General features: G+C 45.1%; 1 protein-coding gene across 1 annotated transcript in view; it reads left to right on the top strand.

The window, feature by feature from the left end:
* Nucleotides 1-1,700: 1,700 nt before the first annotated feature.
* LGI2 (leucine rich repeat LGI family member 2) overlaps nt 1,701-21,381 on the top strand; it is a 29,764-nt gene continuing 10,083 nt past the window's right edge. The window contains exons 1-7 of the mRNA XM_008017735.3: nt 1,701-2,150; nt 4,058-4,129; nt 5,741-5,812; nt 7,808-7,879; nt 13,734-13,805; nt 14,814-14,983; nt 20,423-20,587. Coding sequence (XP_008015926.1) covers nt 1,954-2,150; nt 4,058-4,129; nt 5,741-5,812; nt 7,808-7,879; nt 13,734-13,805; nt 14,814-14,983; nt 20,423-20,587 — 820 coding nt within the window. The 5' untranslated portion in view covers nt 1,701-1,953. The remainder of the gene's footprint in view (nt 2,151-4,057; nt 4,130-5,740; nt 5,813-7,807; nt 7,880-13,733; nt 13,806-14,813; nt 14,984-20,422; nt 20,588-21,381) is intronic.

Genomic DNA, 21,381 nt, shown 5'->3' on the forward strand with positions numbered 1-21,381 from the left:
TCCATGATTGTGGGTCTGCATGTCTGTCGCCCTCCCCAGGCTGTGGTCTGTGTCCTCAGCATCTAACGCTGGGGCTTGCTGAGTAAAGTATTTGTGAAATGCATGCCCACACAGCAGCGAGGGTTGGACACAGCAGCCAGTTGTGGAGTATGATCCCCCCGGCCATGTCTTGTGTGACCTTGGGCAAGATAAAAACTTCTCTGAGCTCAATGTTCCCATCCATAAAATGGGAAGACCCATATCTCAGGACAGATGCAAGAATTAAATGATGATAAATGCAGACTGGTTTGCACTGATGCCTGGTGCTGGATACATGGCCACCAGTAGGGAATGTCTAACTCCCTCCACGAAGTTGCCTACACAAAGCTCGCTTTCAATTCCTGAACCTCTTTGGGTCAGTCTGTGACCCCCATGTAGCCGGTGTAGTTACTCTTTTAGGTTTGTCTGTCCAGCTAGACTTTAAGCTCCCTGAGGACAGGAACTGTTCCTTTGTTCCCTCCCACAGCAGCCAACCCGATACTGTCCTCATGGATCTTGTCAGCGGATCACCAACAGTAATTGCTAAAGAAGCAATAGTATGATTCCTATTTTTGCATTGGATACTGCCTTTTCAGAGTAGGTTTTAGCATCTGCAATGCTTTTCTTTGGTTTGCAGCTGGACAGTGGTGCTGTGATTCCCTTCTCCAAGCAGTTCAGGCTATTAGACATTCTTTTGCTTCTGCTTTGGCCATTTTCTTTGATTTCCTCAGCCGCACACTACCTGTGTTAAGATTTCAGCTCATTGCTTCAAACTTAAGGAGTTGAAGAGGGGCTCAGGAGGGCCCAGTTAATGTAGCCCTTCAAGGCTCCGAGCCCCATCCTGCCCAGCCAGGAGCTGCTGGACCACCAGCCAGTCAGGATGCTTTCTGGACGTCAGCAGCCTCATCAGTAAATTAAGGATATAAGCAGGACCTGCCTCAAAGGGTTAGGAGATTAAAATCACAGTGGCTAGGATGTATCACACCCTCAATCTCTACTAACCCTCCTCTGACTGGGGCAGGTGGGGTGGCCCGTGGGCAGCTGAGCAAGGGGAAACTTTCTGGGGCTTTCCAGCTCTTTAGCAGGCAGCAGGCAGGGCCCAGAGCGTGCAGGCTGCAGCGGCTTTGCTTCCCCACGTTCCTCCTATGGGGAAGGCTGGCTGGCTTCAGTAACCCCTGGTGCTGAGGAAACGGGAGCCAGACCTCACTGCCCCACCGCAGAAGGCAAGCAAAGACATCCCCGCTGACCCCACTGGCAGCATGCACTTCAAAATTATTAAAGGCTGCTCAAAAGTCTCTCCTCTTCAAATCACCTAGGGCTGCCTCCCTCCCCAGTAATCAAGCCGGTTCTCCACACTCCCCGCTCCGACTTTATTCATTATTTGCCTGAAGGGAACCCAGTGCCCTCCCCAGATTATACCCCTGGAGGGATTGCAGGCATCGGATCCTCCACCGCTCAGCCAGGCCCCGACGGGGGGCTCCGCCGGGTTTGGCCCCTCCCCCAAGGTCACCCAACTTTTCCCTCTGTCCCCGCGCCCGGCCCGGGGCGGGAGGGGGTGGCGAGGTGGTGGCCGGGTGGGGCGCCGTGGGGGCGGCGCTGACCCCCTCCCCCGCGGGGCGGGCCCCGCCATGCATTATTCATTGGCCAGAGCAGGGCTGCGGGCGCGAGTGCTGATGTCAGGCAGGCGCGAGTGCGGCGGGCGCAGCGGCGGCGGCCGCCCAGCAGCCCGGGCTCGGGTGGGGGGGCGCCGAGTGGGGGTGGCGGCCAGCATGCTGCTCGGCTGCGGCTCGGCCTCCCACACCCGCGGCGCCCTCGTCCTCACCAGCAGCGGCGGCGGCAGAGCAGCGAGCGGCGCCCGCGTCTGCAGCGGCACCGGGTCCGAGCGCGCGGCGCGGCGGTGGGGGTCGGGGCCCGGGCGGGGAGCCGGGACTGGGCATGGCGCTGCGGAGAGGCGGCGGCGGGGCGCTCGGGCTGCTGCTGCTGCTGCTGGGCGCCGCGTGCCTGATCCCGCGGAGCGCGCAGGTGAGGCGGCTGGCGCGCTGCCCCGCCACTTGCAGCTGTACCAAGGAGTCCATCATCTGCGTGGGCTCTTCCTGGGTGCCCAGGATCGTGCCGGGCGACATCAGCTCCCTGTGAGTGGGACCCCTCCAGCCCCCATCCCGCCCCGCCCCACCCTGCGTCCGTCGCCGCGAGGGAGTTGCCTCTGGCGCCGGGGCAGCGCGACCCTGACCCACTCCCCAGGCCCCTTGTTTGCCTTTGGGTGGGGGACGTGGGTGGAGTGTTGGTCCCGGGAAGGATGGTGAGAACTTGAGCCCCAGAATCTGGAAACCCAGACAGGTCCCTGTGGCAGTGTTTCTCAGAGTGTGGCCCACGGGCCACCTGCATCAGACTCACCTGGGGAAGCTTGTGCCAATGCAGAATCCGGCTGCTCTGAGGCAGTCTTTGGAGTGGAGTCCTGGAGTGTGCATTTGACATCCCCGGGAGACTCAGGGGTGCATTAAAGTTTGAGAGGGTGTGTGTGTATGTGTGTGTGTTTGCGGGTTGAAGTTGTGTGTGCAGGCGCGTGCATAGGAGCAGCTGAACACGACCTGATTGAGTGCAAACTGGGAAGGGTGAGGCCTCACTGCCCCACATCAGGTCTGGGGCGAATGTTCATCCCGTGGCCTCCTCCCGACTTCTCCACATTGCAGGTTACAAAAGGCCGAGGTCAAGGCATGCAGGCTCTGGGAGCCCGAGGGTCCGCCCCACGTGGCCTGGAAGAGAGGTCACAGAAGGCTTGGCAGAGGTTTGGGGCATGTCGGGCGCCTAGCCCAGTGACCAAGTGCGTTGAAATCAGCTTTTCTTCTTGCCCTGAGGTCAGCAGGGCTTCTAGCCCCCTTTCTCCATCACATAGTTGTGTCGGCTGCTTTTTTCAGCAGGAAGAACTGACAGGAAAGGGCTTCACATGACGTAGCCACCTGCCGAGGTGCTTTCACCCTGCCCTCACCTGGCCACTCAAGCCAAATGACCAGCTCTCATAAGGGTGGTGGAAGGGGCTGTTGGGCTGTATCTTTACTGCTAGGACCACTCTCTTGTTCCAGGCCAAGATGTCTGGGTGCCCATTCGGTGGTGGAGGCAGGGAATCCCCGAGGTGACGTTGCTTGTGCCCAAGATACTTTCTTGTGTCCAACGCTCCCCAGCCTCCCACCCAAGGCAAATTGTAGGGGCCTGGACCCAGGAGTGAGGGGGTTCCCGTTTGCACTTATAGAAAGTCAGAAGAGTTTGGCTGGTGGGAACAGAGGACAGTTTTGATTCTTAATATTGCCAAGTCGGGTGACATGGAGGATTCCAGAAATTAGAGTTCCCCTTATTAAATCCTTCAGACCAGCAGCTGCTTAATTGACCCGCATGCGAACTGAAAGGAATTCTGAAATAATGTATTCAGATCCTGCTGTGGCCAGAAAGGATAGGGGGCCTGGGGGCAGAAATAAAGCCAAGCATCTTGCCCCCTGGTTGACCGTTTTATTTGGCAGATGGCACTGTCTCTCCCCACACAGGGGAGTTCAGGTGTCTGTGAGTTTTTCCCCAGGGCTTTCATGGTGCATTTAATCAGAAGTGCTCCGACTGTCTTTCAGAGATGGGCTCCCAAGAGGAATGCTTAATCCTACCCCAGCGTTTCGTAGGCCAACAGTAACGCTGTGTCTACACAAACAGAATCATGGGCAGAGGTGAAGCGATTATCCATTTTCAGGCAAGGGCCTCCTGTAGTTAAGAAAAGGAAGTGAAGGGATTGATTTAAACTGACCGAGATAATGTCTGTGGAAGGAGCTGATGGGAAAGGTTTCTGTTATTCAGACCAGTTTTCATATTGATCTGGTTCATTGGGAAGTAGCTTGTCTCCTGGTTCCTACCCCTGGGGAAGATCCCGGGCAACTGTGCTACGCCTCACTCCTGAGAGTCAGGGTTTGAAGTACAGGCGGAGGCAGAGGTCGATCCCCCACCCTGCCTGGCACTTCCTAAAAGAAACCTAGGCCTACTTTTGTTCATCTTTTGCCCATAGGAGCCTGGTAAATGGGACGTTTTCAGAAATCAAGGACCGAATGTTTTCTCATCTGCCTTCCCTGCAGCTGCTGTGAGTATGGGAAGTTCCCTCTGCACAGTGGGGGCCCTGCGGTGCCATCCTTGAACTGCTGTCTCTGCCTTGTTGGTATCAGCCCTTCCTAAAGTACCCCAGCTCCGGGAAGAGACCATGGCTGCCTCATGGTGTTAATTTACCCTGTGATGTCTCCAGCAAAGCACTGAGGCGCTCTGCTCAGCTTTCTTTCCTTAGTTTGATACTTGTTTTCTTCAAAGACTTTATTGTAGATCCCAACACCCACATCTAGTAAATGGGGAGGTAATTGCATTGACTCATGACCTGCGTCACCTAAATGCACTGTTTCCCAAACACCTCAGTTTAAAAGAAAACTTCATTTTAAAATTTTACTGTTACTCTGGAAATAGGAGTGTTTTTAGTATGCTGAGAACTGTAACTAGTCAGGCAGCATCCTATGAATTTATCTGCATAATTTTATTTCATCATCACATCATCTGTAGGATGAAGGCATGCTTATGATCCCATTTGATAGATAAGGAAACTGAGGCTCAGGGAAGTTAACTAACTTGCCCGAAATCACAGCCAGGATTCTAGTCCAGGGCCAAAAGCCCATACTCGTCACTATTCCTCATCCCAGTTCCTCTCTGTGAGCGATGTTCAAGTCACTGTGGCGATGCTCATGTTGTACCCTGTAACCCAGGCTGGGTAATGTTTGCTGATGAAAAGAAATGTCCAAAAAGCAGTTTTCAAAAGCAAACCAGTGACAGGCAAAGTTTGAGTACACACCTCATTCTCCTGATCTATGTTGGTTTCTTAAATTTGAGATGAGATTGAAATTAAAACAAGCAATGTGCTCTAGAAAAATTTGGATAAATGGAATACAGGAGATCACAATTCATCCTAAATAAACATACTCTTGATACTTTTGTTCTTGAAATGTTATATGCCTACTTTTAACATTATACTTAACATTTTAAAATATGAGGCCTCTTAGAAATGGCAGTGCTATTGAAATATACTTTTCATATAATAGAAATACAATTTTAGGTATTCTTTTGCCAGTAGACTTGGGTGATGACTCAAATAGAAAACTACGTAGTGACAGTCTTCTGAAAGTTTCTTAAGCAAACTTTTTTTTTAAAAATCTATTTTTATGGGGGTGTATAATACAGTAGAAAAGGTTTTTCTGTTTTTTGTTTTTTCTTGGTTCCAGCTGTGTGACTTTGGTCAAGTCACTTAGCTTCTCTGGGCTTATATTTTCCTAAAAATAGATTTGGATGAGATCTTTTTAGATCTCTAATTTATGATTGCTTGTGTACCAAAAAACATTCACTGGCTGTTTAGTCGTGCTGAGCATTATGATGTTATAAAGTAATAGCTATCAGGTCATATTTACTGAGACACACAGGGACGAAAGGAGTAGAGTTCTGGAGATGACAAGAAAATCTGGTCAAAAGGAATCTACTTGCCATCGTCTCTAAGAGCAGGCTGTGAATATCAGGTTTCTTACAACCAAATGGGTTCTCCTTAGACTAAGAAGAGCTCATGTTTGCCCACAGATCAAAATGTAGCAAAGGAAATAGAAATGGCTTCACCATGTGACTCGAGTTTTACATCTCTGCATTGGAATCTGTCTCTTACTTTCAGATTGCTGAATTCTAACTCATTCACGATCATCCGGGATGACGCTTTCGCTGGACTTTTCCATCTTGAATACCTGTAAGTTCTGTGCTTTGTCTACGTGCTGAACATTTGGTATCTTGGTAGAATTTCTGGATTGGTTTCTGTGCTGGAACAGCATCTCTGCGAGGGTTTAGGGGTGGAGAAAATGGAGAACACCCCATTCTCTTTTCAGCACTGACCTTCTGTAGTGTACTTGCTTACAAACATGCTGGGGAAGGAGGAGGCTGGAGACAAAGAGGGAGCGACAAAACAAAGAAGGAGAGATATTCATTCTCTGCTGACATTTAATTTGTCATGTAGTAAGCACAATTGGAAGTTGTGTTGGATATTTTTACTTCTCATAAGTAATGAGCAAATCAGCATGGATTTGCTGATCAGCCAGAAATAGAGCTGCAGGATTCTGAGGGTTCCTTACTTTTAAGAAAGCCTCCCTATTTGGGAGGTACAACTTCATGTTGTTCATTCACTGTCCTACATCTCTTTTGCAGTATCTCCTATGAATTGCTACCGAGGGTCTAATTTCATTTTATTTTTTTCCTTAAAGAAAGGTCCTTTTCCCCTTTTTTGATGTGCAGGTTTTTCCCCTCACAATGAGCTTTCCTCTTATTCTGATTTCTGCCTTTTCTTCCTTTCATGTCTTTTTTCCCCTTTAAGTTCTTTCATCCTTGTCTTTGGTAACTTTGTAATAATGTTAATCCTGCTATCAGATGGGATTTCCTCACTTAGCATTCTGAGGGATTTTTAAAGCCTTGTCTCATTATCTTGTCTGAGTTCAACAGGTAGGTATTGGAATTCTAGACACATCCCAGATATAAGAAATCTCTCTGCTGACTTTGTGTCTTGAGGAAAGATGTCCCTGGAGGCATTCTTTCTCCAGAGTATACATAATATGTGTATTCGCATAATACTCTGATATCATCATATGCATAGTATGGAAAGTGTAGAAGGACTGCAATGCTAAATCTGACTAGGGTCTATCAAAGCACATACATACCCAATGGAGGTAGCAGTTGTAAAGCTATGAGTTTTCTCTTACGGTAGTTCATCTTATGGTCAAGGTTATTGGAGAGGGAGTTATATCAGCTCATCAGTTTATGCTGAAGTGTATTACTGAAAAAACACCTCACTACTGAAAAAAAACTCATCAGTGAGTTTTCAGTGCAAGAATCAAGAACTAATTCATTGATGATATTATGTTACAAAGCACCACCCATGGAGCATCTCATCAAAGACCCTCTTACATTTGACTTAATATGATGCTGTAAACTAAAATTTAGTTCTCCCTGGGCCTAGAGAATAGTCATCGTGAATTCACTTCAATTCTTTCCCACAAAGACCTTAAAGCATGGCCAGTGGTAATATTACAAGATCCCATGAGAAAACCCTGTGGGGTTTTGGTACAGAGAAAGAAGTTTGGTCCCTACTCAACTTCATTGTACTTCCTACTTCCTAGTGGCTTAGAGAGCTTGAGCTTTTCCTGCCTTGTCACCCATTTGCTTGGTGATTAGATGGTGTAGGACACGATAGACTCAAGGTTGCTGAAAACTAAGCTTGACGGAACTCTCCCCCAGCAAAAAACTTTAGTATGGAGATGTAAAACAAGGGAACCCCCTCAAGGGACAGTGACATTAACAGAAGTATGAATGGCCAGGCACCATGAAATGTGGGATTGAGTAGGGAAAATGTCTGAAAGTGCTCCAGTCTTATAGAGATATGAGAATTTCTTGCCTTTGTATAGTGCTTTCTTCTTTATTTCTCCCCAAGATGTTTTTACCCATGTTGCCAGCTCAGAATTCTTCGAAGACTTCCATGCCGCTTCTGGAAGGAGTGCAGACCACACACTCACATGCATGCGTTTTTGCATACATACTGCTACCACATGTAATTTGGTGCAGCTGACCTAGTCTTCAGAGATCAATTCTTATAATTCAGGAATGCTTTCAGATTTTATTCTGAAATCTTATCAACATAGTTTTTTTAGAGATACTAAGGAAAGAAAATTCATTTTAATTACACAACTTTTCCTCTTAGGTTCATTGAAGGGAACAAAATAGAAACCATTTCAAGAAATGCCTTTCGGGGCCTCCGTGACCTGACTCACCTGTAAGTCCTATGGAAAGTATTGTAAGTCTTCTAATATGTGGAGTAAGATTCGTTTCCTGGAGCCTCTCTGTTTCTTGGCTGTAAGACTCCCTGAAGGAAACGAATTTCTAGATTACTCAAGAGGTTTCTATGTTGTCAGTCAGATACTGGCTCATTGTGAGTACTCACATACTTGTCTTTATTATCATCTCTATCAACCTGAATTGCAGTTATAGGCCACATGACTGTGTGGGAATTAAGGAGCAACCTGGGGTGTGAGGGAACTTGTGTTGCTTGATGGAGGAGATGGGAAGAAATTTCTTTTTTTTTTTAGGCAGAGTCTCACTCTGTCGCCCAGGCTGGAGTGCAGTGGCGTGATCTCAGCTCACTGCAGCCTCTGCCTCCTAGGTTCAAGCCATTCTCATGCCCCAGCCTCCCGAGTAGCTGGGATTACAGGTACACACCACCACTCCTGACTAATTTTTGTATTTTTAGTAGAGACCGGGCCTCGCTATGTTGGCCAGGCTGGTCTCGAACTCCTGATCTCAAGTGATCCACCTGCCAAGGCCTCCCAGAGTGCTGGGATTACAGGCGTGAGCCACTGCGCCCAGCCGGGAAGGAAATTATTGTGAGTCTTATACCTGCTTGGCACCAGGCACAGGGCTGGGTGCTTAGTGAGCCTTCTCTGCTTCATCTTTCATAATAATCTGTGAGTCCCCATTTTACAGATTTTGGAACCCAGTCTTAGATGACTAGGTGGAATGTTGAATCAGAATTAGGATAAAGTGGAATAGAGACATTTTCATGGTTCCTCTCATTTGAATACAAATCACTTTTTCTTTTATGTTGGATTAATCTGTGGTTTCAACTAAGCTCTCTGGTTCTTTAAGAGCTTTCTAGAGATAAAATTAAAGAAATTGATTTGAAATTGGCATACGAAAATGAAGCAAGTACACACACTTAGCAAGTGTATAAAATGTATAAAACTAGAAAAAATAGTGGCTGTGTTTATGAAAATGTAAAAATACCCGTTGTCTTGGTAGGAGCAATTCGTTAGCCAGGAACTAGGTCCCTTTTGCATGATAGGTATTTTGAGTTTGAGTAAGATAACATGTCTCATCTCTGTAGTCAGCCTGCCCGCCATAAAGACAGTTGGGAAAATTGGAGGGTTTTGACTGGAAGTGTGGGCAGGGATGGTAGTACCTTCAGCATGTGTAACCCTGACTGGTACAGTGTGGACATAGTCATCTAATGAGGAAACCATTCACATCAAGCCCCGATATTGGCCAAGGGGTTTGTCAATAGGCCTAGCAAGCACTTGATTCTGGAACGCCCACAAGTAGAGGCTCTGCTTAAGTTAAAGCCTATGGGGTAAGGAGATGAGGGTGCAGATGTGGGAAGCCCAAAATTCTGTGTCAGCATAGTTGGTACTGGAGAATGTCCTAGGTCTTCATTTCTTCCTATAAAAGCCTTTATTGTTTTTCAGATTCAACCTAAGTGTGAAATCCCCAGATTCCTGTAGAGGCTACAGTTGTGGGCTTGGAGTCATATAGGCTTGAGTTTAAATCTCAAGGCCATGATTTATTGCTTAACTTTCTGAGATCAATTTCCTCCTCCCTAAAATAAGGATAACTATACTGATTTCATAGGATCGCTGTACATAAAGGGTTAATGCTTGCTTGCAAAGCATCTAGCCCATTACCCATGGTAAATGCTCAAGGCATAGCTGGCATCATCATCATCATCATCATCATCATCATCATTCCTTCCCTCCACGCATTAAGAAGTCCCAATTTCCTCCATGACCCGTCAAGTATCTTTGGCAGTTTGGGTGGCCAGACAGAGTCTGCTAAGGAGACAGCTGTGGGTGTCTGAAGAGGAACAGCTGTGGCCAGATGAGCCTGGTTCCCAGAAGTCAGGAATTAGGGCTCTGTATTTGAGCAAAAGCTCTGGGCAGATTATAAACCCAAAGCCCATGTGACGGGCTGAGTTAGTCCAGATGGCAACTTTCATTTGCTCAGATGGCCATAAGCAGGAGGGTGTGAACAAGCAGGTATCATGCACGGGTATTTGCATATCTTTGTGCAGGTGTACAAAGTATCCTTGGGTGCATGGACTTATATACATGAGTGTACATAACTGTGTTCGTCTGTGCATGCTTATGCGTTTGTTTCATGTGTTATCATGCATACATGTGTGCAAGAGGCACCTCCTTTTCTGTGGTATGTACAGAGAACACAAACACAGAGGGAGCGAGGGAGTCTTGCACTTGGGTCCAGAGAGCACAGAATGCATTAGAGAAGAACCAGCTCATCCCAGTGAGTAGGACCACCCTGCTGTCAAGCCTACAAGTCAAGCCCCTCTTCAGCTCTCTAACCTTATTTCTCTGAGTGTCTTCAGAACATCAAGCTCTCGGTGCTCCCCCACCTCATCCCACTGCTTTTCCTCACATCCTCTCCCTTGCCTGGGATGCTGTTTCTTCCGCCCTTGGTCTCTTGGCATCTGTCTTTTCATTCAAAGTCCAAATTAAGTTTTATCTCCCCAGTTAAGCCATTCTCCATCTTCCTCTTCACTCCTGTCATTGGCTTCATGCAGCCAGTACTTTACTGTCTACAGTGACCATACTGGTTGGTGCTGTTGCCTGGGTGTTTGTTTTATCTCCCAGCACGTTGGAAGCTCCTGTAGGGCAGGACTTTTAGTGATCTGCCCTTAGCTCTGTTCTTCCCCCAGTCTCTAGCGCAGGGCTAACCCAGCAGTACGTACTTTCTGATTTGCTAATTGATGGATGGCTTCTTTTTTTTTTTTTTTTTTTTTTTTTTTTTTCTGAGATGGAGTCTCGCTCTGTCGCCCAGGCTGGAGTGCAGTGACCGGATCTCAGCTCACTGCAAGCTCCGCCTCCCGGGTTCACGCTATTCTCCTGCCTCAGCCTCCCGAGTAGCTGGGACTACAGATGCCTGCCATCTCGCCCGGCTAGTTTTTTTGTATTTTTTTAGTAGAGATGGGGTTTCACCGTGTTAGCCAGGATGGTCTCGATCTCCTGACCTCGTGATCCACCTGTCTCGGCCTCCCAAAGTGCTGGGATTACAGGCTTGAGCCACCTTGCCTGGCTGATGGATGGCTTCTCAATGGAATTGGATTTCCCATATGTGCTCTGCTTCTGAACAAGTCAGGTGAATTTCTTTCTTTTTTTTTTTTTTTTGAGATGGAGTCTCACTCTGTCACCCAGGCTGGAGTGCAGTGGCGTGATCTCAGCTCACTGCAACCTCTGCCACCCGAGTTCAAGCGATTCTCCTGCCTCAGCCTCCCAAGTAGCTGGGACTACAGGCACGTGTCACCACGCCGGGCTAATTTTTTATGTTTTTAGTAGAGACGAGGTTTCACCATGTTAGCCGGGATGGTGTCGATCTCCTGACCTCATGATCTGCCTGCCTCGGCCTCCCAAAGTGCTGGGATTACAGGCGTAAGCCACCGTGCCCCACCAGGCGACTTTTAATGTTGACTCCTCTAGGCTGGAGATGTATTTAGTAATTCAAGCATTTAATATATTGTTTAAAGAATGAATCAATTCACCTCCATCCCCTTTTAAAAACCTCTAAGCAAAGAGAAGATACCAAGTCTCTAAAGTTCACCCCCGTGCTTACGGAAGTTCCTATTTGGAATTTGCTTGTTGAAGTTAAGCAGCTGATTTTTATCTTTTATGAACTTTTCCAATGCTTACAGACTCACATGCATAGGAAAAGAGACATAGATCAGGTTTCAAAGCATTGAAGGAGCTGTGCCAATCTGTAACTAAAATCTAGAACATTTGTTTCCAGCAGTCCCATGGAGCCCAAGGGACACGGAGCTGTTAAATAGTTTTAGAAATAAAGTAAGTGCCATGATTTGTAGGCAAAATGAAGTGGAAAGGCAGGTGTTAAGCACTTAGTGTGAGTGGGGTGTATAGCCCATCTAAATAATTGTGCTTTCTGAAATCTAAATTGAACATTTGGAACGTTGCTAAACACTCGTTTTTTTTTTTGTTTTTTTTTTTTTGGCTTTGACCATTCTGTGGATACTTATCATATCAATACAATAACTTTCAATTAGCTGAAGTTTTTAGCTAATAATGTTAATTAGCTAAAACATTGTACTTTACTTTCCAGAAAAAGTGACCGTCAACCAGGGAAAAAAAGTCAAAATGAACACCCCCCTTTTAAAAATTTCCAAAAGCTCTTTCAGAGTAGCTTCAGTCTGTTTACATATCCAGCCTATTTTCCAACACAGTTAAAAATGTACAAATACATCATTCAGAAAAGAAAGGTAAAAGAGTACATGAAACTTTATTTAAACCCATTTGTGGCTACCCAAATGGAAAGGGGCATAATTCAGAAACTATGGGTCTCCCTATATTCAGTTGGTGCCTTGAAGCAAGAATGTTTGGGCTCCAAGCTTTCTACTGTGCCTAGCTAACCGACTCTAGGTAGGAAGACTCATTTCTTTAATTCATCTTTCTGGGATGGGTCATTATGATGATACAGAAGATGCATTTCATAGATATCTTAAATAGGTTGGGGCTGAATTGCTTACATGTTTGTCATTTATATGTTTGGCTGTTTGCATTCATATGTGTAAAAGAAAACAAAAGTAGGCATCAGTTTCTTGGCTGACTCACGTTAGAGTGCAGTGCCTGGGGAAATCACAAACTCAGTGTACATCATTTCAACACTCCGCGTCTTTCTACATCAACAGCCCTGCACCGTGGACATTCATCTTCACAGGATGATGACAGGGCACTGCAAAATCCTGAATCATCGGAGAAAGAGTTGATGCTGTGCATTCTAGTCTATTTCCTGGAGGTGGGGTGTGGCTAAGACGTCTTAGAATGATCTTTAACACCACGAGCAAATGCAAAATGGTTTTGGGTCAACTTTTATTAATGTGAAAATGAAATTGATCATAGGCAATCATTCCCTACAGCTCTAACCTTTATTCTTAAAGAATAAAGGTTAGAGCTGAGTGTCTTTATGTAAAGGAGTATTTACTGAGTCCTTTCTTAGAGTCACAAGTAATAGAATTCACTTAGATGGACCATTAGGGAACTTCTTGGGACAAGACTGTAAATCTTCTTTTATCACTCTCACTTTGGTGCTTAATACATTAATTCAGCAAAGATATACTGAGTACCTGCTGTGTGCCAGGCACTGTTCTAGGAACTGGGGATACAGCAGTGGACAGACAGACAATAATCTCTTTCCTCATGTGGCTTATGTAGAGGGAGAATACACAGCCAGTAAACAAATAGATAATTAAAATATGCAGTGTGCCAAATGATGGCGGTGCAGGGAAGGGAGGTGTGCAGAGGCCTGAGAAGGTGGTAATACTTGAGGACAGACCCAAAGGAGGCAATGGAATGCCAAATGGATAGCTGGGGAAAGAACATTCCAGGCAGATGACCAAGTTCAGAGGCCTGGAGGGTAGGAGCATGCCTCACCTGTTGGAGGAATAGCAAGGAGGCCAGTGTGGCTGGATCAGAGATCCATTGAGTAGTTGGAGACCAATGACATGGGGTCTCCTAGGTAAGCAAGAGTGGAGGTAGCCAGGCAATAAAGGGTCTTGCATGCCACTGAAGGAACTTTGGCTTTGATTCTAAGAAGCATGGGAAGCCATCTGAGGTTGAGCAAATATACATAAAGAGCTTAAAAAGTGCTTTTTGTAAAAAAAACCAGAAAATTTATATTATAATCCAGCATATCTTATGTTATCTTTGCATAACTAAGCTCTATCGCAGTATTGATGACCAAAGCTGTGCTGTAAGTCAATAGCTGTATCTGAAGGGAATTGAGAGTGACAGGGTATGAGATAATAACTGCATTGCAATGTGACTTTCTTGTTCTAGTTCTTTGGCCAATAACCACATAAAAGCACTACCAAGGGATGTCTTCAGTGATTTAGACTCTCTGATTGAACTGTAAGTAATGAAATTTAGTTTATGTGTTCTTGTCATTGTGCCCCAGTTAATCATGTCTTTCAATCTCCTCTCACCTTTCTTTTATGCATTTCTTTTGTGCTGTGCCTAAAAATCTATAACAAAGTAGTGCATCCTGGGAAATAGCATACAGTTTGTGTTGTGTTGGATTTTGCCATTTTATACTTTGTACCATGAGGCCAATGGTAAATTGCACTTGCTGGGTGGCAGTTTCCCTCCTTGAGATGGCGCGTTCACCTGCTTTATCTTCTAGTGTTGCTTCTTACTGGATGTAGTTTTTTGTTTTTGTTTTTGTTTTTTAGACAGAGTCTTGCTCTGTTGCCCAGGCTGGAGTGAAGCGGCATGATCTCGGCTCACTGCAACCTCTGCCTCCCGGGTTCAAGCGATTCTCCTGCCTCAGCCTCCTGAGTAGCTGGGACTACAGGCGCATGCCACTGCCCCCAGCTAATTTTTGTTTTTAGTAGAGACAGGGTTTCACCATGTTGGCCAGGCTAGTCTCGAACTCCTAACCTTCAGGTGATCTGCCCGCCTTGGCTTCCCAAAATGCTATGATTACAAGCATGAGCCACTGTGCCCAACCTACTGGACGTAGTTTTAACAAGAGCTTGAAGTTTCAATTGTGTTTGTGAAAACTGTCTTCTTTATGTTGATGAGAACCTCTGTTGGGGGCTGCTCTTCTATCACACGTCTCCCATTTCCAGCATGGCATGGAGACAAGAGCATCTGGAGAGATGATATGTCCTCGTTGAGAGCTCTCTGGGCGTTATATAGTTATGCAGTTAAATTTCTGGGTGCTGAGGAGTATTAAATAAAGTCAGTGATAGATACAAGAAACAGGAGGCATTAAATACAAAATTTTTTGAACTCCATTTTTAGGGGGTTTTAAATATATCAGGATGTTAATAATTCTGGAGTTTCGTGTTACTACCAAAACATATCAGACACGTCTATTTCTCTTTGTATGTGTTTGTGTTTTATTTTGATTTTTAGAGATTTAAGGGGTAATAAATTTGAATGTGACTGCAAAGCCAAGTGGCTATACCTGTGGTTGAAGATGACAAATTCCACTGTTTCCGACGTGCTGTGTAGTGGTCCACCAGAGTATCAGGAAAAGAAGCTAAATGATGTGACCAGCTTTGACTATGAATGCACAACTACAGGTATTCAGAGCCTATCTCATCAGACACGGATATCTAGAATAATCTCTTTGTCTTTCTTTTAGACTGTCAACAGAGAGTGGGGAAAGGTGAATATAGAACTGTTTATCAAAATTGTTCTAGAGAAATTTTAAACATTCTAAAGAAATGAATTGATGTGGTAAGGAAAATATCTCAAAAGTTTGGGAGAATTTTTGTTAACTGCCCTGGCTTTAATTTTGCTTCTTTACAAAACTCAAATTTCTCTAAGGGTTTCATTTTCTTAAGTCAAAGTATAAACTTGTGGGTTTGGCAAGAGAATGTTTTCAAATCAATCTAGGTTTCATAGAAGGTCAGTGCAGGGAGGCGTAAATTACTCGGTTGAGATTGTTCTCTTGCTTTAGGAAGATGAAGTTCACTGGACATTTAACTAACAAACACCAGATTTTTTTTTTTTTTTTTTTTTTTTTTTGAGGTGGAGTCTCACTCTGTCACCCAGGCTGGAGTGCAGCGGTGTGATCTCGACTCACTGCAACCTCCACCTCCCAAGTTCAAGTGATTCTCCTGCCTCAGCCTCCTAAGCAGCTGAGATTACAGGTGTGCACCACTACACCCAGCGAATTTTTGTATTTTTAGTAGAGACGAGGTTTCACCATGTTGGCCAGGATGGTCTCAATCTCCTGACCTCATCATCTGCCCGCCTCGGCCTCCCCAAGTGCTGGGATTACAGGTATGAGCCACCATGCCTGGCCCAAACACCAGAACTTTAAACCCAAAAATGACTTTCAGAGTCCCATGTAAGAAGAGATAACTAGGTAAATTATAACCAATGGCAAAATAGAAAATAAGAGTTAACGACTAGTTATCAAAAGGAAACAACTCATGTTGAGGGAAAAATGTAAAGAAAGTTTGATTTTGTTTTCCAGGGCCTGCCACAAGCTTTCAGTTTATACATTTTTCAGGTTATAAAATAAAATTAAACTATACTTACATATATACTAACTGCTTCCACTGTCACAACATGAGGCCAAAGGTACTGGTGAGTATCTCCACTGGAAAGGCTTACATGGGGTTTCTACAGCTTCTAAAGTCAGAGAGAGGATCAGGCCACTGTACGAAAACCTGCTTACCCGATTTATAAAAATAAACATTCAGGCTGAGAGCTACTATCTACAAAGCCTTAAGTCATGTCAGGAGAAGCAGCAGGAATGAGAAACAGAAAATAGTTACAGAAACTCAAAAGACACCAACACTCCAAGAACAAAATATCACATTTAGGCCAGTCCCCGCTACCACTGTCCAACAAATAAACAAAAACCCACAAAGTAAAAATCATTTCTAGGTATCTTTGTTTGTAAATAAGGGACCCCTGCAAGTTCTATTCTTGTCTGATAGACAACCTGAAATCTCACAAAAATGACTTTCGTTCATCATCGAATAGGGGCTTCTTCAGCTGTGTAATTGGCAGGTGCTCCATAGTCAGCTGAGGCCGTTAGGAGGTTAATTTATTGTATTTTAGGGCCAGGGCAATAAATCAGAGGTCATAGTCGATAACATTTGCACCAAAAGGTGGCATTCAAGACTATTTGGCATTAAATGCTAAATTAAATTAAATTGAATTAAACCAAAGCTAAACCAAAACTCACTGAGAACTTCTCTCTACCTTTTCTCCATTTTCTCTGGAGAGTTCTCGAAATGCCAAGGTGAAATGTGCAGATTTTCCGTTGTTCTCTTCACACCTGGCCATAGCGTGGAGAAACTCTGCTAAGCTCTGATGGAAGTAATGGGCTGGAGGGCCATGGGAACAGGAAATAATTTCTATAAGAAAACATATTTTCTGAACTTAGGGCCCTGGGGATGGTTGTAAAAGTGACCCAGGCTCTGAGAATTGTTATTGGAATGGTGGTAGCTTGGAACTGAGGTAACCTGTCCTCATCCCAACATGGAGCAGCAAGAGGCCTTAACACATTTTAGAACCTTCTCTGTCTTATGCAGTGTTCGTCTTCATGAACAAGCTTCCTCCTAAACTTTAGAAAGTCAGCGCTAGGCTTTCTGGTGAGAGGGAGATGATAATTCTGGCTTTGCTATGGTTTTATCCCTTTAAGACTCACCAACAGAGATGAGGCTCTTGCTGACAGTTTCTTCCATCGGGAAAAAAATGGTGCAATCAAGTTGTGACCCACCCCCAAATATAGGCCCTGATGTGTAAGAACTAGGTCAACAAATTGTGAGTGTTCGGGGTCCATTATCTTCTGTTCAGATCAAACCTCAGCCTCTGTTGCTTTATTAGAAGCTAGATGGGCAGTAGGGGCGTGGGGTGGGGGGAACAAATGAGGATGGATGGAAAATGGAAAGCCAAATTCGAGAGTTCATGGTACAGTGATCGTATTCTTGCCAAAGGTTTGGAAAGAAGCATATTTTCTAAGTACGGTTGTTTTCCTTTTCAACTCAGATTTTCAGAAAAGGGGTGAGCTTTCTCCTGTCTCACTGTTTTTTTCCCAGAGACAGGAAGGTACTGTCCCCATTCTGTTCCTTGGCCAACGCGTGTAATTCATACCACAAAGCCAACATTGGGCTGTTTCAGATCTTTAATCAGCTCTTGAACCCTTCCCTTCAAGTCTATTTTTAACCACCTCAAAAGTCCCTGTTACCTACCAATGATTCCCTGTGTTAGGAGGGTAATTCACTAAATTCCTTAGAGGAAGTGAATTTTGCATCCTAATTGTCCTGTTAGCTTCCCCTTTTCAGGGCTGATGAAAATGCAAAGAGAAATAATGCATTAATGTGCAGTTTCTCCCAGCAGGATCGGCGTCATGTATAATTTATTTTCTGCAAGTGCTATAAATAGCCATGTAAAAATCTGTTGATTCCACTGGGAGAAAGGCCTAAATTGTAAGAGTCCCACTGACATCATGAACTTAATCCAGTGTGAATGGAAGTGGCAGCTCTTTTTGCAGAGTGCCATTAATATTTTAACACTAGTAAATTGATGTCACATCAATATGTGTATTTCTAAGATCTTTCCACAAGAATGTGCTTTTGCTGTTTGTGAGAAGTAAATTTAATTGGGGGTGGGAGAAGATATTTAAATTCCTCTGGTCCTCTCTCTGATACCCACAAACATATATGCGTCAACCATTTGCTTTTCATTCTCTCTTTTTTTTTTTTTTTTTGAGGCAAGGTCTTGCTCTGTCATCCAGGCTAAAGTGCAGTGGCACAATCATAGCTTACTGCAACCTCAGACTCCTGTGCTCAATTGATCCTTCCACCTCAGCTTCCAAAGTGGCTGGGACTACAGGCATGCACCATGACCCCTGGCTAATTTTTTAAATTTTCAGTAAAGAGAAGGTCTTGCTATGTTAGCTAGGCTGGTCTCAAACTCCTGGCCTCAAGCAGTCCACCTGCCTTGGCCTCCCAAGCTGCCGGGATTACAGGCACAAGCCATCTTGTGTATCTTGCCTGGCCCCATTCTTCTCTTTTCCTTCTCTTCCTCTTCTTCCTCCTTCTCCTCCCTTTTTTTGGGGGAGTGTCTTCTATCAAGAGTTAGCTTTGTAATTCAAATGATTTAACAATCTGTGTTATGCCAGATAGTATATAGAAAATATTATGAAACCACTATGTGGGGAAAATAGATTAAAACAGATTTGTAAAATGCTCTGCACTGTGACAGCTCCTTTTCATCCTGGGATTCTTCAATAAAACCAGAAGCTTTCTAGTCTACACTTTAAACAGCCTGCCTTTTTAAGTGAATACTCATGTTTCTGAGAGTTCAGAGTGCAGTAGGGAGGCTAATGGGAGGGAGGAGATGAGTGAGTGGCGGGCATCTCGGGAGTGCCTAGAGCCTTTGGCAGACAAGGATTAGTCGAATGCAACCGGAGATGTAGGAGAGGAGTTTATAACCATCTTGATTGTAATTAAAAGAAAGCAGCTGTATTCTCCAAGTCCTTTTATATCCCCAGAAAAGGGAGCACATGATGACTGCTGCCATTTCCCCTTTCTTTGTCTACGTGTGAACACAGAAACCAGCAAAGCCTTGTGCAGTCAACACGTGCTTTCTGGCTTCTATGCTCGTTCTGCCAGTGCCAACAGGAGTGAACAGAGGTTCACTTTTTTCTGTTTTTTTCTTTTTTGTTGTTGTTTGTTTGTTTTTTTTATCTTTGACCAAGCAATTATTATTTTGCTGGGGGGTGGAATGAGGGGGAGCCGTGACTCCTCCCTAAGTCTTCAAGCAGGCAACTGAATACTATCATTGTTGCGTATATCAACTACTAAGTGATCACCATAGCACTGCAGTATATACTTACATGTACTCTTGGATTTAGTCTTACAGTAACCTTATGAAATAGACACCACCCTCATTTTTACAGATGAAGAAAGAACCTGAGGGTCAATTGTCTTGCCAAAGGTCATGCAGCTAAAATTGGCAGGGCAAGAATTGGAAGCCCAGTTTGTCTTACCTTCGAGCCCCAGCCCTTCACCAGGATGTTCTGCTCTCAACTTGGGGATGGGAAGGTACCCCGTCCACTGGAGCCACTTGTCCACACTCTCCCTCAGTCACCTCCTACTTGTTGGGCTGCAGAGGCAGCCTCTTCTTTTCTCCTCCTTCTACCCACATCTTCGTGTACCACTCAGCCTCCATCTCCTTCCCTGTAGTCTTTAGAGTGGGCTGAGAAGCAAAGCCAGTCCCCTCACACTGGTTTAGCCAACAGGTATTCAGTAAGCACCTACTCTGCCCCCAGAATGAAGGGAGGGGCACCTCTAAAAGGTAACATGTATTGAGCACTCACTTTGTGCTAGGCTAAGTGGGTAGGAACCATAATACCCCTGAGACTGTAGCAGAGGGTTTGGTTTGGTTTCCAGTGTTCAGTGTGCCATTTGGGGAGTGTACCATTCATTCTGAACATGCAGTGGGGTTGTCTGCTAACAGGTAATCCCAAGCTAGAGGTTATAAGAACTGGAGATAAAGGGTCAGGTAAGTTTGAGAAGCACCACATCAAACAAAACAAAGCAGACTTCTTCCCTACAAGGGCTGTTTTGAGAGAGCTGGAAGTACAGCATTTTCCAAACTCACTGGACCACATCCCCCACCTTGTCACAGCGTGATTTGCACGGCAGTTTTGAGAATGTTGCTGTGCAACGTCCTGTCTGTCTTACCACTTTGAAAGCCAAGTCTCACCAAATATGCTTAAAACTCAGATCCTTTAGCCAAACTCGGGAAGCCGTTTCTCCACAGGAAGCTGTAGTAGAAGCTGTGCATTCTGTCTGATAGTCCTGCACAAGCCAGGACTCTTTCTGGAATGTCCCAGAGTAAAATATGCTGTGATGTTTGTGTTGCTTCTCTCCTGTCCTCCTCCTCCTCCCCAGTCCTTTTCAGAGCTGATGTGATGATGGAAAGGTGATGGTGGTTGATAATTCCTGCAGGAGGTTTTATGAATGCTTTTCTTTTTAAACACCCGTTCCCAGATTTTGTTGTTCATCAGACTTTGCCCTACCAGTCGGTTTCAGTGGATACGTTCAACTCCAAGAACGATGTGTACGTGGCCATCGCGCAGCCCAGCATGGAGAACTGCATGGTACTGGAGTGGGACCACATCGAAATGAATTTCCGGAGCTATGACAACATTACAGGTGTGTTGTGGCTTTGATCAGACGTGTTGAACTAATTTCAGCATTCCTCAAGCCCATGGGAGAAGGAACGCCCTCTGTATTGAGGGAGAGCTTGGCTGTCTAACCTGGTTAGAGCTGGGGAACACGTCCCAGCCTACCCTCTGGGTCTCTCCAGTTTTTGTCTTGGTGTGGTCCGTTCCTGGGAGAGTGGAAACCTCAGGTAGTGATCCTGCTTACTATTGATGACCATTTACAGGTTGCACGTGGTAGGAGGCATTTTCTAGTAGGGGTGAGAAGTCACACTGAGAATCCCTTGTTCTGAGCAGTATGGGAACCCAGGTCTGTACCAGCTTTGTAGCAACTAAATTATGCTTTGACTTTCATTAAGTTGGTTGTTAACTAATATGCTAACAAACACACACATACACCCTATAGCTTGTTCCTAGTGCCCTTTGCTAAGTCCTAGTGATCACTGCTTTCTTTTAATAAGTACGTACAAAATAAGAATAAATAGATCCCTAAATTAGGCATTTGGGATATGAATTAGTTAACGCTTCTTTCAGTGCTGTCATGGGATCCCAGTGCCTTAGCCTTACTAAGTGTGGACTGCCTACTTGCTTTTGAAATAACCTTTGAAAGACTTCTCATTTATCAACGTGGAATCTGATAATAATACTGCGTAAACAGTGCCACAGAGGTCTAATTATTACCCCAGGAGAGGGTTTCCCTTACAGGCTCCTGATGTGGCCTTAGAGCAGCGTTTTACTGTTGCAGCAAGAAGCATATTCAGGTAGAATTTCTAGGTTGGGAGGCTC

The sequence above is a fragment of the Chlorocebus sabaeus genome, chromosome 27 (assembly GCF_047675955.1).
Source record: "Chlorocebus sabaeus isolate Y175 chromosome 27, mChlSab1.0.hap1, whole genome shotgun sequence".
Taxonomy (NCBI): domain Eukaryota; kingdom Metazoa; phylum Chordata; class Mammalia; order Primates; family Cercopithecidae; genus Chlorocebus; species Chlorocebus sabaeus.